General features: G+C 35.9%; 2 protein-coding genes across 2 annotated transcripts in view; both read left to right on the top strand.

Annotated features, from left to right (window-relative positions):
- The window catches only part of DNAJC10 (DnaJ heat shock protein family (Hsp40) member C10), a 47,929-nt gene extending 30,824 nt beyond the window's left edge, over positions 1-17,105 (top strand). Inside the window, 10 exon segments of the mRNA NM_001099121.2 lie at positions 1,576-1,703; positions 2,019-2,135; positions 6,426-6,527; positions 7,749-7,904; positions 8,860-8,993; positions 9,974-10,027; positions 10,317-10,464; positions 13,883-14,002; positions 15,786-15,890; positions 16,982-17,105. Of these exon segments, the coding sequence (NP_001092591.1) occupies positions 1,576-1,703; positions 2,019-2,135; positions 6,426-6,527; positions 7,749-7,904; positions 8,860-8,993; positions 9,974-10,027; positions 10,317-10,464; positions 13,883-14,002; positions 15,786-15,890; positions 16,982-16,993 (1,076 nt within the window). The 3' untranslated portion in view covers positions 16,994-17,105.
- On the top strand, positions 5,598-6,136 carry LOC107132237 (small nuclear ribonucleoprotein E-like; the record flags this gene model as incomplete). The annotated part of the gene is made up of 1 exon (XM_059877856.1): positions 5,598-6,136. A coding segment is annotated over one exon (390 nt), but the record flags the coding sequence as incomplete, so codon positions are not given.
- Positions 17,106-17,317: the final 212 nt, after the last annotated feature.

Below are 17,317 nucleotides of genomic sequence, written 5' to 3'. Positions count from 1 at the left end.
TATCCTGGCAACAGAGCAAAGGCTTTCATGGGTTTAAGCAGAGGTGTGACTTAACTAGTTCTACATTTTAGAAAGTTAACTGGATGCCTAGAATTGGAGGGAGGGAAAGCAAGTAGAAGTCTGATGTAGTCATTTATGTAAGACAAGATTGGTAATGTAGATGAGAAGTAGACAGTTTTTAAATGAATGCAAAATCAGTATAACTTGATGATTGTGTTTAAATGTAGGGAGATAAGAAAAGGAAACTCAAGTTTCTGACTTGGCAACTGAGTGACTGACTGCACCATTCTGTAAGAAAGAGAGCACTGGGGGAGAAGGTGACATGAAGTACACACCCTTGGTTCACAGTTGAATATAGGCCTGGTCTCAGGAGAAGAGTTTGGGCTAAAACTCTTTCATTGGTAATTGAAGTCTTGGGTGAGGATGACCTTGTCCAAAAGTGAATACAGAGACAAGATTGGGGTCCTATGAATCATTTTTAAGACTGTCAAAGAAAGAAGAATTTATGAAGCAGTTCAAGCAGCAGTAGCTAAAGAGTGAGGAAAGAGCAGGACAATGTGGTATCATTTATCACCATTTAAATATTTAGGAAATGTTTCTTTTCTATTGGCCTATGAACTCCTTAAAGAGAAAGTGTGTATCTCTTATTTTGCATGTGCTATGGCATTTAAAACAGGACCTGACACATAATAGGTGCTTTACTTAATATTAACTATTGAGTGAATAAATCAGAGGGCACATGGGAAAATGGATTATGTTGTGGTCCTAAGAAAGCTAGTATTTGCGAAGCCAAGGAGTATATTCTTTAAGCAGTGGCCTTTAAGCAAGGGGACCACATGATCAGATTAATGTTTTTGTAACTTGCCTCTGGTAGCAGTGTAGAAAATGAATTAGTTAAGGAAGGCAGAATAGAAAGACCAGCTTGGTTATTTCAGTAGGCTAGACTACATTTAGGCAGTAGCCTAAATCGGGGTTGGAGATGGTAAGAGATAGAATGGTTGGAGCTGTGATACAGGCAAAGAGAGAAAGCAAGAATCACTCTAGGAAATCTTTTTAGCACCTAGTGGATGATTACACTATTGTCAAGGTAGGAAAGGTGAGAAAAGGAGCAAGTTTAGGGAAGAAGAACTCAACTTTGATTTGTGTATATTTTGTTTGAAATGTCCATATGACATCCAGGTAAATATTTCCACTGGGTAACTCAGGTCTTGAATTCATAAGAGAAGTCGAGGTTGAAGAAACCGACTTCAGAGTTAGGCCATAACAGTAGTTCAGGCAAGCAAAAAGAACTCCAAGAACGTTGGGAGGAAATAATTCTCCTACTGAGGATGAAGGAAATTTTCAAAGAGGTCTTGACGTTTTATCTGATCCTGCAAGAAGCAGAGTGTAAAGCAAAGGTTTCTCTGGCAGAGCAAACTTAACGTAGTATACAGAACACTAAAACCTCCACCAAATCAATTTGTTCATAAGTTTATCTTCTCTTCAATATTTCAAGTATAAAAGCTTTGAAATGTTTCTATGGATAAAAAGACAAAGTGTAGATTTTAATTTTTCTCTTTTTTCTCTGTTTCAAAGGAAAGAAGATTCTATATGATATACTTGCCTTTGCCAAGGAAAGTGTCAATTCTCATGTTACCACACTTGGACCTCAAAATTTTCCTGCCAATGAAAAAGAACCGTGGCTAGTTGATTTTTTTGCCCCTGTAAGTTATATTTATCTGTCATATTTAAACATTTTCAGGTTTTCTCTTGTTATGACAAAAAAAAAAAAAAAAAAAGCATTTTCTAGGTAACCTTGAACAATGAATATTAGAATCATGTTACTCAATTTGGCTGCTGTTACATACTGTTTTTAAGAAAGGCTGACATACTTGCCCTTCCAAGGACTGAGTATATAAATGCTTAAGATTTGTAACAGTAATAAATATTGTTTATCTTAGCATATTGCTTGTTGCAAAAAAATGTGGTTTTTTTGGTTTCATTTGGCTTGGTGCTTATGAATATTTTTTCTTCAATAGTGGTGTCCACCATGTCAAGCTTTATTGCCAGAGCTGCGAAAAGCATCAAAGCATCTTTATGGTCAGCTTAAGTTTGGTACATTAGACTGTACAGTTCATGAAGGACTCTGTAACATGGTAAGGCAAAGTATAAATATTTCTTCTAATGTTTTCGTAAAATGTTTCAGCAACCTCACACTAAAGCAATAAAATAACTTTCAAAAGTAAATCTAACATTTAGAGTAGTAACATATTACTTAAATAATTTCATCAAAATGATATAAAATTATGATTGGATTAAACATAAATATTTAAGGTTTTTTTTTAATTTAATATTACCTTTTTCAATCTATGGGCGTGTCTGGTCACTCAGATGGTAATCTGCCTGCAATGCAGGAGACCCGGGTTTGAACCTTGGGTCAGGAAGATGCCCTAGAGAAGGGTGTGGCTACCCACTCCAGTATTCTTGTCTGTGGACAGAGGAGCCTGGCGGATTGCAGTCAATGGGGTTGCAAAGAGTCGGACAGGACTGAGAAACTAACACTTTCACTATGCTTTCTTTTTGGCAACCCATAGTTTTTATTCTTTGTCTTCTAAATGTAGTTTATAGAAATTAAGCAGGCTTTTTTAAACCTTTATTTACATAACATACTTTCTTAGGTTAATAAATGTTTACTGTTCAGTTTAGGAAGAAATAGAAATTATAAAATATTTTTGGGGGGGGAATCCTAAATCAGATCAAGCCTGCAGATATTAGTGTATAGGAAATCCAGTTACAGGACATAGTAAGTGATATGCGGGTATGCATACAATCTTCAAATCCCAGCATGTAGAGAACTTTTTGGGACAAATAGCAGTTTACTGGACATACACATTGAAAGAAGGAAAAAAGATATTAAAAGGACTGATAAGACTGTCATTCAAATACAGTGTTCAGGCCTTGTATTCAAACAAACCAACTCAAAAAAAATATAATTGGAGAAACTTGAACACTGAATTTCTGATGATTTTCAGTAATTATTATGATGAAGGTATACAGATAGCCAACAGGTCTATGGAAAGTTGTTCAACTCTGGTTATTAGAGAAATATAAATTACCACAGTATCACCTCACATTGTTTAGAATGGCTGTCACCCAAACATCTACAAATAGTAAACCCTGAAGACGATATAGAGAAAAATGAGCCCTCCTACACTGTTGATGGGAATATAAATTGGTACAGCCACTATGGAGAATATGAAGGATCCTTAAAAAACTAACAATAGAGCTACCATATGATCCAGCGATCCTAACCCTGGGTATATATCCAAAAAAAACAAACTCTAATTTGAAGAGATACAGTTCATAGAAGCACTATTTACAATAGCCATGATATGGAAACAGCCCAAGTGGCTATCAGCAGACAATTGGCTTAAGATGTGTGTGTTGGGGGCGGGGTGGGGAGGGCGGTGTTGTGTGTACACAAAGGATATTACTTGGCCAAAGAATGTTATACTTAGTGAAGTAAGTCAGACAGAGAAAGCCAAGTATTATACGGTATCACTTATATGTGGAATCTTAAAAATTACACAAATCAGCCTGTATACAAAACAGAGACATGCTCACAAACAAAACAAACATTGTTAGCAAAGCCTGAGGTGATGAGTTACAAGTATGAGATTAACAGATACACACTACTACACATAAAATAAGCAACAAAGACAGTGTACAGCACAGGGAATTATATTCAATATGTGGTAATAACCTATAGTGGAAAATAATCTGAAATATATATATATATAACTAAATCATCTTGCTGTAGAACTGAAGCCTACCCAATGTTGTAAATCAACTATATTTCAATTTTTTTAGGAAGTAATGTGTTTTAAAACCATAATAGAAATAAATGTAGGGTGAAATCCTTATGCATCTATGTGAGGAATAATTCATTCCACAGAGATGCTCATGCCTGCCAGTGCACACATCCACTGAGGATAAAAGTTATGAATGATTTTAGCTTCACTGAATGTTAAACTATTGCCAAAGAAAGAGACATTATAAAGTCGAAACAACAGACTGAGGAAGTATTTGCAGCACATACAACTGACAAAGCCTTACTGTCCAGAATGTTTAAAGACTACAGATCAGTTTTTTAAAATAGCAAAAGAATGAGGTTTAGACATTTTATAAAGGCAGAAATTCGATAAATGTGAAAAACGTTCAACTTTACTGGTCCTCAAGAAAGTACAAATTATTACGATGGTCATATACCCTCCCTCCGTCAAATTAAAAAAATTTAGCTGACCAGTGTAGTAGCAAGTACATGAATAAATAAATTATCCAGTCATACAGTAGAATAATCATAGAGGATTTAAAACTAGATCTGTCTTTACCAGCATGTTTGGTAAATCTCAAGACTATAATGAAAAAAGTAGATTGTAGAATAGTATACAGAGTGTGATAAAATTATAGAAAGTTCATAAGTGCTCGGACATTACAGTATACTGTTCAGGAATACACGTGCATGTAGCAAAAGTGTAAAACATCAGTGGATTGGATACATGCTTATTTCAGGATATTGGTTACTCCTAGCATCAGGAAGGGAAGGAAATGGGATCAAAAAGGAGAACCTCCTAAAATCTGCCAGAACAGCAGAAAAGTTAATTGTCCTTAAATGTAGCGGTAGAGATATGTATTTGTTAGATGAGTCTCTCTCTATATCATGTTTGAAATTTCATTAAAATAAGTTTAAAAAATGAAATAAGTAGGGCCTTTGGTTTTAAATGTCTTGTATGGGACTTCAAAAAGTTACTAAGCAAAAATGAAGAATTGTGTTCAACAGTAATTTGAATTCCTATAGTTTTTCTACTTTTCATCTCAGTTTTTAATTTTCTGTAGATAATTAAGCAGAGTGTAGATATTTAAACCTGGAAATATCAAATATCAAGGTATCAAATTCACCTGGAATAGAGGCTAGGATTCCTTACTCACTAATTGGTTAACCTTCACCAAGTCCCTGAGCCTCTCAGTACCTCAGTTTCCTCATCTATAAAGTTGATTCAGTAATTTTAGCTTCCAAATAGACTTGTTGTGAGGAACAGATGAGAAACTACATTTCAGTGCTAAAAAGGTGCTCAACACATAGTAAGGACTTGTCAAATGTTAGATAAATGTTTTTTCCATCTAATGGGTTATTTGTGCTCATTTACAAAAGTTTGATAAATATTTCCATTGCTTTTTCTAAAATTATTTTTGAAGTTCAGTTTGCTAATGAGTGCTGGTCAGCATTGAGGATTCATATAGTTCAGCTACAGCAAATTTAGAGATAGGGATCTGTTTATAACCTTTTAAAAAATAAAAAGCTTGAGAAGTGCTTCCTGAATTAGTGCTCATGTTAATTCTGAGGAAGGAAATTATAGTGGTTTATGTATGTATGTGTATATATATACACACACACATGCCATAAAAGCTGTTTTGTGCAAAGAATAAAAAGTGACCTCATTTTTAGCACATGATTCATAATTCTCTAAAAATGGCTGTGTGCACGTGGATTATTAGTTTATTTCCTTATTCTTGCTATTTTTATGTCCTTGATTTTCTTCTACTTCTGAACAAATTGGAGGGTTTATTATGGTTTAAAAAATAATAATAAAACACTCAAACTAGACCCCAGTCTGCTCTTATCCCATCCATCCTGGTTCAGGCGAGTAGGAGAGGACTGCACTCATAAATGCCCGTGCTCGGGCCAGGGCCAGAAGGTGCAGAAGGTGATGGTGCAGCCCATCAATCTCATCTTCAGATACTTGCAAAATAGATCGCGGATTCAGGTGTGGCTTTATGAGCAAGTGAATATGCGGATAGAGGGCTGCATCATTGGTTTTGATGAGTATATGAACCTCGTATTAGATGACGCAGCAGAGATTCATTCTAAAACAAAGTCAAGAAAACAACTGGGTCGGATCATGCTAAAAGGAGGTAACATTACTCTGCTACAAAGTGTCTCCAACTAGAAGTGACAGATGAAGTGAGAAATTGTTTGGCAATACCGTTGGTTTTTTTAGGTGTCCTTTGTTAGAGATGTAGTTCTAAAACATGTATTCATATTGTTCTGCTCACCCTTATGTTATTACCAGATGACAATAAATGCTGTGGGACTGTTTTTATCAAAAAAAAAAAAAAAATGCCCGTGCTCACTTCTCAGTGTTTCGGTGCCTATGGATTTTATGGCAAATGGAGTAACTATACATAAGAATCAGCTGCTGAGGATACAGCAGTAAATCTATTTCCTTTGTTCAATTTGGCTAGGCTAAAATTTTTCAGTCATCAGTTAGGCATTGAGTCTTTTAAAATCTTGTTGCTGTTACTTAAGGCAAGCTGGTTATAAATTTGAAGCAAATAGGTAAAATATGTAGAATCTTATGTTTAATTTGTATTTTCATTCCTAACAGTATAACATTCAGGCTTATCCAACAACAGTGGTATTCAACCAGTCCAACATTCATGAATATGAAGGACATCACTCTGCTGAACAGATCTTGGAGTTCGTAGAGGTATTTTAAGTTATAGCCTATATAGCTATAAATCCTTCCATGTGTGTATATACTTCATATGAGTATTTAGTAATGTTTAATAATAGGATTTGTTATTTTTATGCCAAAAACATCTTCTGACAAAATTATTTTTTAGCTTTTCTACTCTTTTATTAATAGACTTATTCTCAGAGTTCATAGCCAGTGTGTGTTTTGTTTGTTACCTAGTATGGTGCCTTGTACTTGGTGGACACAGTTAAATACGTGAAATTAAAACTTCTACATAAAGCCTTGTCACCCCTCTCCCGCCCCCGTTTTCTCTAATCTACCACAGATTATTTCTTTTGGGTCCCATATAGATTAGATAGCAGTGAATCCCATTCTTGGATAGTTCCAAGAAATATGTGGCTAAGGACAGTCTTACCTCAGCCACCAATGGAAGGATTCTGCACGCCTCAGCAGCTTATGCCAAGCCTGCTGTGTTCTTAGCCCAGAAGTGCTCTACTGGAGCATCTACCCACCTTTTTTTTTAATCACTACAAATCTTAATTGACTAAAATAGTTAACAGGGGACTCCTAAAAAAATGAGCAATCGTAGCTTATTATCTATGCAGTTGCCCTCCCAGCCTCTGTCCTACTCTTCTCTTCCTCCTCCTGAAAAATAATAGCTTTTTGTTTTGTGTTGTTTGTCTCCCCAGGGGAAGCTAACATGATTAGTATTACCCAGTCATGATAGACTGAAGCTTGTTATTAACAAAACAGCATTTGAAACAAGTGATCTGAGGTTGTGCAGCATCTCAAGTGGGAATGTCAGAAAAATAGGATAGTAGGCTTTCCATTAATAATTAAAGGGTCCTTTCCAAACCAGTTATTGGTTCCAAAAAGAACTCTGTGGCCTATGTAGACATCTGGGCAGCTCTTGAATCTCTTGCCTCATCTACCTACAACCTTAAAGTTGCCACTTTTCTCTGCCTAAGATGGTTTTAGTGATACATAGAGATAAGAAAATATTCCTTGATTTAATAAGACTGATGAGCAGAATCCAAACTTAAAAAGTAAATTAAGGATCATTTCTTCCTTTTTTAAAATAATCCACTATAGATTCTCTTTAAATATCCTAATGTATCCTTTGATCATTCAAAAGCAGAAACTTTTCCAAGTGACATATACCAACAATTTGCCCAAGACTATGTGAACTACTCTTTTTTATATCTGTTACAATGAATGGTATATTCTCTTTAGGATCTTATGAATCCTTCAGTGATCTCTTTGACACCTACCACTTTCAACGAACTGGTTAAACAAAGAAAGCATGATGAAGTCTGGATGGTTGATTTCTATTCTCCATGGTGTCATCCATGTCAAGTCTTAATGCCAGAATGGAAAAGAATGGCCCGGGTATAGTAAAAGAATTTATTGTCCAAGTCTTAACATTTACTAAGAATGTTTATTTAACAAACACTTTGAAACTGAGATGAATGAACCTACCACCAGATTGTCACTTAATAAGAGTTTTGATCATTTTTTATATAACGATTAGATTTCAGCTCTACTTCTGTCTGGTGCTGAATAGTATACAATAATGACCCTTTTTTCTGTGTCACTTGGTTTGACCAAATTTCTGCCAACATCAACACAAAGATCCTCTTTGTTTCATATTAATATTTTTTCTACCTCTTCATTGTTAGAGCTTAGAAATACAGTTTCTTCACAGTATTATAAGATAATAAAGAAAAAAATGGCCTTGATCAATTGAAATAGTTAGATTTTTAAATTTCCTACAGAGCATTATAAATCATGAAAGATTGGAAACAAATTATTTAAATATCAGAATGGAAAACGCAATTACTATTTTATTTATAAGGTAAAAAATTAATAAACCTAAGAGTTAACATTCTTTCTAGTATTTAAATTCATAATAATATAATTTTCCACTCTTTTCAATAAAATTTTTAAATTCGGGCATGACTCAGTATGCTATCTGCAATCCACATTTCCATTTTAAAAAGTAATTTTAAAGTACTGTTGCAAAGAAATTCATTAGTTCTTGGTTTCTGACACATCAAATTTTAGATATATGTAATTTTCCCCATGTAATAGATGAATGAAATCAGTTATTTAGTTTACAATAATTTTAGTAAGTTTTTGACTACAAAATTAGATTTCCAATTCATTACTGTAAATGTTCTATTATGTTTTAAGCCCTTAACCATTTGTATTTGGCAAAAATCACTGGTAGATAATATAGTAACCATCTAACGGTAACTACTTCTCTATTGTAAACATAAAAAATTGTTATGGAGGTAATTTAATTCTAATTACTTTGATCTATTCATTTTTTTTTCTTTTATAGACATTAATTGGACTGATCAATGTGGGCAGTATAGACTGCCAACAGTATCATTCTTTTTGTGCCCAAGAAAATGTTCGGAGATACCCTGAGATAAGATTTTTTCCCCAAAAATCAAATAAAGCTTATGAATATCAGTAAGTATTCTCTAAAATTTGAAGGCATTTATATAATCATTTATTTTTATACAGTTAAAATTTTAAAGTTATGCTAACTAAATAAAAGTTAAACCACCCAGTATTTTGGGAGAACCCACACCTTATTTAAAATAGTGTGGGAATGAGGAATTTACAAAGCGAAAAGTGGACTGCCTGGGCACACCGATTGTGAAGCTGACAGTCTGGTATAGAAGGAAATGAGAGGAGGAACATTTATTAAGCCCCTCTTTGGTTTCAGGTACTGTACTAGAGACTTTTTGCTCACATTATTTCCACTTGTCTTCACACATACTCTTGAGAAGTAAGAATTATTACCCTTCCTATTACAGATAAATAAACTGTTTCACAGACCTTGGATAACTTTCCCAAGTCACACATCTGCGAAGGTTTGAGGTTGGGCTTTGAGCTCAGATCGGTGTCACCCATGCTGTTTCGACAACACCATATGGCATTTCAAGTAGGAAACTCAAATACAAGACAGAATATAATAAATATTATTAAAAAGTAGAAATGAACCATGGATTTCAGAGAAAAGGATCACAACCATGAGAGGAAATCATGAGGCTGCATTTATGCTGTCCCTGTTGACATGTGTCTTAAAAAGTGGATAGGAATTTGATGGACTGTAATAACCAGGGTAACGGTTTCAGAACCAAAGCCTTGGAGATTTTGAGTTTTGCCATTACTGTAGGTCTTTGGGAGATGTCCAGCAGACATCTAAACATTTAGGTCTGTTTTGAGCGCACACACACACAAAAACGTCGAGACTAGAAAAAATATGTTTGGAAAGCAATGTAAGCCTTGTAAGCTTAGTATTTGTGGCTAAGGTATATCTGAGAAAAGAGGTGCCAGATAAAGTCAGTCAACTAAACTTTTAAATTGCTACAAAGGAATTGTTTTCTGAACATACCCAATAATAGAAATAACAGTTTACAACTTACATATTTTTCTTCTTTCAGTAGTTACAATGGTTGGAATAGAGATGCTTATTCTCTAAGAATCTGGGGTCTAGGGTGAGTAATTAAATTATGTATAATTGTATAAATTATATTCAGTGCTCTTTACCTTCCTCTTATGTCTGTGGCTAAATTTACTCAGTTAAGGTTCTAGCACTTTTCTCCTAAGTAACACTTACTTAGGAAAGTTCTAGCACTTAGGAAGGACTAATTTACCAAGATAAGGTTGTGCTTTATTATATTGTCGTTCTTTGAAGTCTATTTTTAACTTATAAAGATTTGCAATAGTCTGTTCTAGATGTTTGCTTTGACTTGTATAATAAATAATTTTGATTCCTTGTCACAGATTTTTACCTCAAGCATCTATAGATCTAACACCTCAGACTTTCAATGAAAAGGTTTTACAAGGGAAAAACCATTGGGTGGTTGATTTCTATGCTCCTTGGTGTGGACCTTGCCAGAACTTTGCTCCAGAGTTTGAGCTCTTGGCTAGGGTAAGTCTTATCTATCTACTGAAATAAGTTGTAGTCACACTCATGTTTTAATAATTAGATAAGATTTTGTAAATAATAATTTTTTCCTTAAAAGTTTCCTCTGAATTTAAAAACTCTGTTCCATTTCTGTGATTTTGATCTTTGCAGTAGGTTCTTGCTTCTTCACTAAAGCTTGTAACTACCTACCTACCTATCTTGATTGAAAACATCTACTTAACCAAAATAGCCAGAAACCTCACTTCTTCCCTTGTTCTTTATTTTCTTCCTGCTGCCCTCCAGGCAGTCACTAGGTCCTGTCACTAGATCCTGTCAGTTCAGTCTCCTAAACTTCTTTGAAATCTGTCATCCCTCTGCTAGCCTGTTGGTCACGCCTTCATCATCTAGACTTAGTTATATGCGCCTCTTAACTAGTCTCATACTGCCAGTCTTCCCTCTTCAGTTCCACTGTAATGATCTTTCTGAAATATTGCCTTCTCTAGCTTTCTGTTAACCACATTTCTTGACATGCGTTCTTGATTACAGCTGTCTAATCTGACCCTCCTGACCTCTTTAGCTTTTTCCCTCTCCCTGACAGTATACTGCAGGCACAACAACGTACTCCAGGTTCTCTGAACAAGTGCTTTTACGTACATGCTGTTCCCTCTCTAAAATGCATTTTCCTTACTTTGGCCATCTGGATTGTTTTTTTGTCCCTAATCTACAAAACCCAGCTCCAGTGGGATTTCTGTATTCTCTCCCCTTCCCAGTACCCCTTCAGGATGCTTACACATTGTATGTTAACTATATCTGTCTCCTCCAGAAACTGTGAGCTTCTTGAAAGCAGTATATGTACCTATCTGTATATCCCCGGTGTCTTAACTCGATGAACACTTACAAAATGAAAGTAAACGTGGTTTATTTTGGTGTTTCTGTCATAAGTCCTAAATTGTTAGCTTCCCCACCTCTGTACTCAAGGAATTTTGCCTTTGGCTACAGAACATTCATTAGAATGAGAAAGCCAGCTCTAGTTCCACCAGCCTGAAACAGAAGCTGAGCATCCAGAGAGATTTCAAACTCCTGTGGAGCCATAAGAGATAGTTTTAGTTATTGACTGGTTTTTGAAATAAAAGGTTATTCTTTTTTTTTTTTCTACATATTATATCTTTTTTTCCTCTTATGCTTCTTTTTCTCCAGTAATCCTAACAAAAATGTTTTATTCCCTTATCTCTTAAGTACTGAAAAACTTAATTTAGCTATTTTGTAATGCAGCTGTATCTTGAATATAGCAGAAATTATTTAAAAGGTCATTCAGCAAATCCTGAGCACCAAGTAAAAAACACTATGCCAAACATTAGGGCTGAAAAAATGGAAAGATGAATATTGCATGTTTTTTAAATGAGATTTTAATCTATTGGGAAGGTAAAATGCAAATATATATAAATCAGTAGAATCTTTAGTGAAATTAGAGCAAAACAGGAGTATGGGGAGCAGGTCAGAGTCATACCAGGAGACAAAAGGCTCCCCGGAAAAGGTAGTGTTTGAGATGAGAATTGCAGCATGGCTAGGACGGTGGCCCTTGGAAGGGCTGACTCAGGGGTGCTCTAAACAGAGAAGCCAGGATTTGCAGAGACGCAGGGCACACAGACCGCGGAGCCGGCGCAGGCTTGTCCTCTGTTGGTCCAGTGTCACCAGAGGATAGAGATAAAAGGGGCGTGGCCAAAACTGAGGCTCTTGGCCAGGCAAGGACAAGATGGTTTGGTCAGCTTGCCTGCACTCACACTGTACACTTTTCCTCGCTGCTCATACTGCTCAGAATGTATTCTATAGACGCATGGGAGGAGAGCTGTTGGATTTGTCAGGATCCACTTTATATTGTAAAAGGATCACACTGAACAGACTGAACCTGGCCGTCAAGACGAGAGAAAGATCAGAGCACCAAAACCAGTATAGTGTCCTTCTGTAACTGAGAGTACAAGCCAGCTAGATTTCTCTGACCTTCACTATGAGCGAGAGAGAGAGAGAGAGAGAGAGAGAGAGAGTGTGTGTGTGTGTGTGTGTGTGTGTGTGTGCGTGCGTGCGTGCGTGCACACGCGTGCTTCTGCATGCAGCCTTGCTGGTGCCCTAGCACAAGTTAGTCTGCCTTTAGTACCCCAACCTTGGGGGCAAAATTACAGGTAGCTGGGATATTGTAATTGTCCTGAAGTGAGAGGTGATAACCTGAACCAGGATTATGGCAGTGGTCATACAAAGAATGAAACAAATATGAGAGATAAGAATGACTAGGATTTAGTTAGTGTTTATTTGTGATAAGTGTAGGAGAAAAAGGAGTCTAGCGTGGCCCTAGTTTCTGGCCTGAATTAAGTGAACAGTAGGACAGAAGGGCTGATAGGTTAAGGGAGAAAGGAGTCATTTTAGAAATGGTATCTTTAAGGTGCTTTAGCTGAGACAGGCCAGTACATAGTTGACTGCAATCAAGGGAATGTTGGGGTTCAGCAGCATATAGATGTATAAAATCTCCCTGGGAGATTGTTCACAGTGGGAAAAAATGCTGATGAAATACGGAACTCTGGTTGGACATTTCGAGGGGCAGATGTAGGAGGAGTGCCCCTTGCTGGAAATGAAGAACAGTAACCAGAGGAATCGGGTAGCCAAGAGACTAGCGATAAGTGCCAGGAAAGAAAAGAGGAGAGAAAGGAGTGATCAGTCATGTCAGATAGTCACTAAGAAGACTGAAAAGTGTTCATTGAGTTTGGTCAAGTAGAAGTCATTGGTGAACTTACAGCAGTTTCAGCAGAGGGAGCAATGAGAACAGAAGCTAGCTAAAATGTGTTGATAGTAAGTAGATGATGGGGAAGTGGTCAAGGAATAAATTTGAAAAAGAAGCAGGGTGGCGGTTAGAGGAATCAGTGCCATTAAGGAAGGGATTCTTTTTTGGTCATATGTATATATGCTAAACAACAGCAACAGTATATGCTCACGAGTAAGTAAGAGCTCTAATGGGAAGGGACCAGAGAATGTTGAGATAGTCAGCCTTCCATGGGAGGAAGTTGCTCACCTCAGCAGATGAGACTGGAGATAGGAGGAACAGAAAGACAGAATCTCAGACGTTTGTGGGTGACAGATGCGTTGTGGGTGACAGGAAGAAGGTGAGGTCCTTCAGGGTAAAGCTTCTCAATTTTCTTGATAAGGCAAAGGAGAGTTTATTTGCTATTGGAGGGGCCGTGCTAGGTAAATAAGAGTTCAGAGCTAGTAAGAATTTGGAAGCAGTCTTGCTTAAATGGAAAAGATTAAAACTATGTTGTTTTGGTTTGGGGTTTTTTAAGTAACAAATCCTTGCATTTATAAATATTTAGAATTTTTAGTATCATATTGCTCTGTGGTTGCCAGAGTAGTAGATACCAAAGAGAATAACAACAAAAGCATATTATTCTTTTTTCAGACACTTAAAGGAAAAGTAAAAGCTGGAAAAGTAGACTGTCAGGCTTATGCTCAAACTTGCCAGAAAGCTGGTATCAGAGCCTATCCGACTGTGAGATTGTATCCTTATGAAAGGGCAAAGGTATGTACATGCCTTCCTCTGTGTCCCTTTTCTTTAGCAGGTAAAGCGTTTCTAGTTTCTTTCCTTTTGTCGTTTCTCACTGTGTCGCATGCCACTGAAACAGCTGCTTTTCACATACACACGAAGTGATTTTAAAATTTTGTTCTGCCTCACAGTTGATATGATGGTCTCCAGGGCCTTAAAATTTCTGAACTCGTGAATAGGGAACTACTAAATACACATACCAAAACACTAACAGTGGTTTTGTGTGGGTGGTAGAATTCAAGGTAATTGTTTTCTGTGAAGTTTTGTGTTTCCTATTTTTATAGAATTAACATATATTACCTTTATGATTAGTTCTTCCAGGAAAGAAAAAGAAAAAAAGAGAATACTGTCATAACTGAAATAGCCTTAGTACCTGAAAATTTATCTTGAGGAATATGCATTAATGGTTTAGACTATTAAAGTTAGGGTTTTGTGATTCATTCATAATTTCTTTTTTTGGGCCACTGACACTGTGGTTTTTAACTTTCTTTTTAAAGACAGTTTAACCCATTAGACCTAGCACACAGTTTGAAGTTCCACCAGGAAGAAGGAAACTGGTGGCTCCAGATCCAAGTCTTTATGGTCACTATTACAAAAGTGTATACCTTTCAGCCAGTGTAACTGCTAACCAAAAGGATTCACGACCTTTGCCATCTTCCTAAGTAAAAGACTAAGACATTTTTGACAATAAAGCTGTGATAGACAAGTATTTGTTATGCATACATTTTCTGGTAAAACATTGAGATAAATAATTTCAAATGTTTTGATACATAACTTTTGAGAAAGTATATCAGATTAAGATCTTGTGCAATTTATTTGTGATTATAATACATTTTGAAATAGAGCTAAAGAAACTAGATGATGAATTTCAGAATTCTAGACTTGTCAGACACCTACATTTTTCAGTGAAGGATTCTTATTTATGATGAAGGTACCTCTCTCTCAACAAAGTCTGGGGTAAGCAGAACTCAGAGTAAAGGAACTTTATACCAAAGCCTGACTCTTCATTCCTCTGGCTTCTGAGTTCTCAGAACACCTTGAGAATTAGATATATAAATAGGTGTCTTATTCAGGTAGAATGATGTTAGGGAAATATCAGTATAATGAGCAGTCACAGAATTAACCAAGCCATACAGGGGACTGTTTGAAAACATGATGTCACCATATGTCCGAATGGAAAGGCAGGGGTAGAATCCAGAAGTCCAGCAGACAAGGCCACAGCAGAATAAAGATCAAAGTGAGAAGTACCAACCAGGTGAGCAGCTATTCACAGAAACAGAATCCTAGCACACAGTTTGAAGTTCCACCAGGAAGAAGGAAACTGGTGGCTCCAGATCCAAAACAAACAGACCTGGATGTATTGACCTGACCCTTCCCCCTGCTTTTCAGCCACCTTCCTGCCATAGGCAGATGAGAACCAGGAAATACATGGCTTTGCATGGTTGTAATTGGTCAAAGTTTTGTCTGTGCCAACCAGTGACTTTAGAATGTTTTGAGTCCTCTGGGGACATCTTTTCTTACACAGTTTAGATGTTTTGATACATTTGGAGTTAGCAATGCATTTTAACCAATTAATTACATGTTTCCATAACAGTATTGTTAGTATTTATTTCTGGTAAGTTATTGGTTGATTGCTTTTACCAGCAGCATTTCCTTGAAGAAGTTTTAAGTTTTAAACATTTAATCAAGTTTCTTAAGTGGAAATGTCAGTTTTGTTTAGATACTTAAAAGGTTATAAGAAGAGTATTTTCAATTTTAGAGAAATACTTGGGGAGAGCAAATAGACTCCAGAGATGCAAAAGAGATTGCTACCTTAATATATGAAAAATTGGAAAAGCTCCAAAATCATGAGAAAAGAGATAAGGTAAGGACTAAATCTAGAACTGACTTTGACAGACATTATTTAAATGTGTTCTTACTGTACAGTATATGTATCAAACAGTAAAGCGAAGCTTCAAAAAACAGTAAGGTGGTTAGAAACTTTTTCTTTGGAAACTATGAAAATCAGAATGTAGCTTCTGAAATGCTTAGAAATTTGGACAAGTAAAGCTGTTTAACAGAAAAATAGTAACTATGGTCATAAATTTTGGTCAAATGTAAAAGCATTGATTTGAGCCTTAAAACACCTCTTGGAGAGCAAGTTTTCTTTTGTTCTTGGTATAGTCAGGATATATTAGGAGCCGTATTCATCTTGACCTGCCCCACCCCCTTGAATTACTAATCTATCAAGAAGCGGTACAACCTCTTTCTTGCTCTTCTAAAGAGGGCTCTTCATGTTCTCCTTTTTTAAAATCAGTATCATTGTAAGACAACTTAGAAACCGACCAGCAAGTTTACAAATGGTAGAATCCTTTCTGAATGGAATTTAATACATTCACGTATAAGGTTTCTTGGATTCTTTCCCCTGTAAGGTGAAAGGACAAAAGAAGAGCACAGCTGCTAGAGGGCCAGAGAATATGGCTTTACAGAGCCATGTTAGAACGATACCCTCACATACGAAGCTTTACAGCCTACTTCAAGAATTCTATTTTATCCAAATCTAAAAGATAGAAATGAAAGTTTTTTTTTTCATTTTTTGTGAACAATTTTTTCTGACATTTTGGATATGTTAGTTTTCTCACAATGTTTTATCTTTAGAATTCTGACTTTTAGCTCATTAGACATTTGAAATCAAACATTATTAGTCAAAAGTAGAATAACTGAAGTTAAAGAGCGTGCCAAAGGATGACTTGAAAGTGGTAAGTTATAATTGTATTACATGCCATGGGCAGGTGAGAATTGTGAGATAGCCTTTTCCCACTGTTAGACAAGGAATATTTCCATGTGATCTATAAAATAAGAATATTAAGTAATTATTTTTGAAAAAGTAAAACTTAGGTCAGTTAATTATTTTTACCTTTTAACATTAGATGTTTAAGAGAAAAGAATTCAATCACTTTTACATTATTATTGTAGGACGAACTTTAATGACATTGAAAATGAAGAAAAAATTGAAAAGAAATCGACAGATGACATCAGAAGATACCTTTTCAGAAAGTTACTTATATTCCTGATGGGAATAAATGAACCTTATCTTGGACTTAATATTGCACTGCCTGAATCTGTACAACATTGATATAAATGAAAGGTCTGCAGACTTTTCTATAAACGGCCAGATCATAAATATTTTAGGCTCTGTAGACCATGTATGGTTTTTTGTTACATATTCTCTGGTTTGGTTTTGGTTACAACCCCTTAAAAAATGTAAAAACCATTCTCGACTCAGGGCTGTGTACAAATAGGCCACAAGCC

The sequence above is a fragment of the Bos taurus genome, chromosome 2, assembly GCF_002263795.3.
Source record: "Bos taurus isolate L1 Dominette 01449 registration number 42190680 breed Hereford chromosome 2, ARS-UCD2.0, whole genome shotgun sequence".
Lineage (NCBI taxonomy): Eukaryota > Metazoa > Chordata > Mammalia > Artiodactyla > Bovidae > Bos > Bos taurus.
This window is presented reverse-complemented; position numbering and strand designations above follow the sequence as displayed.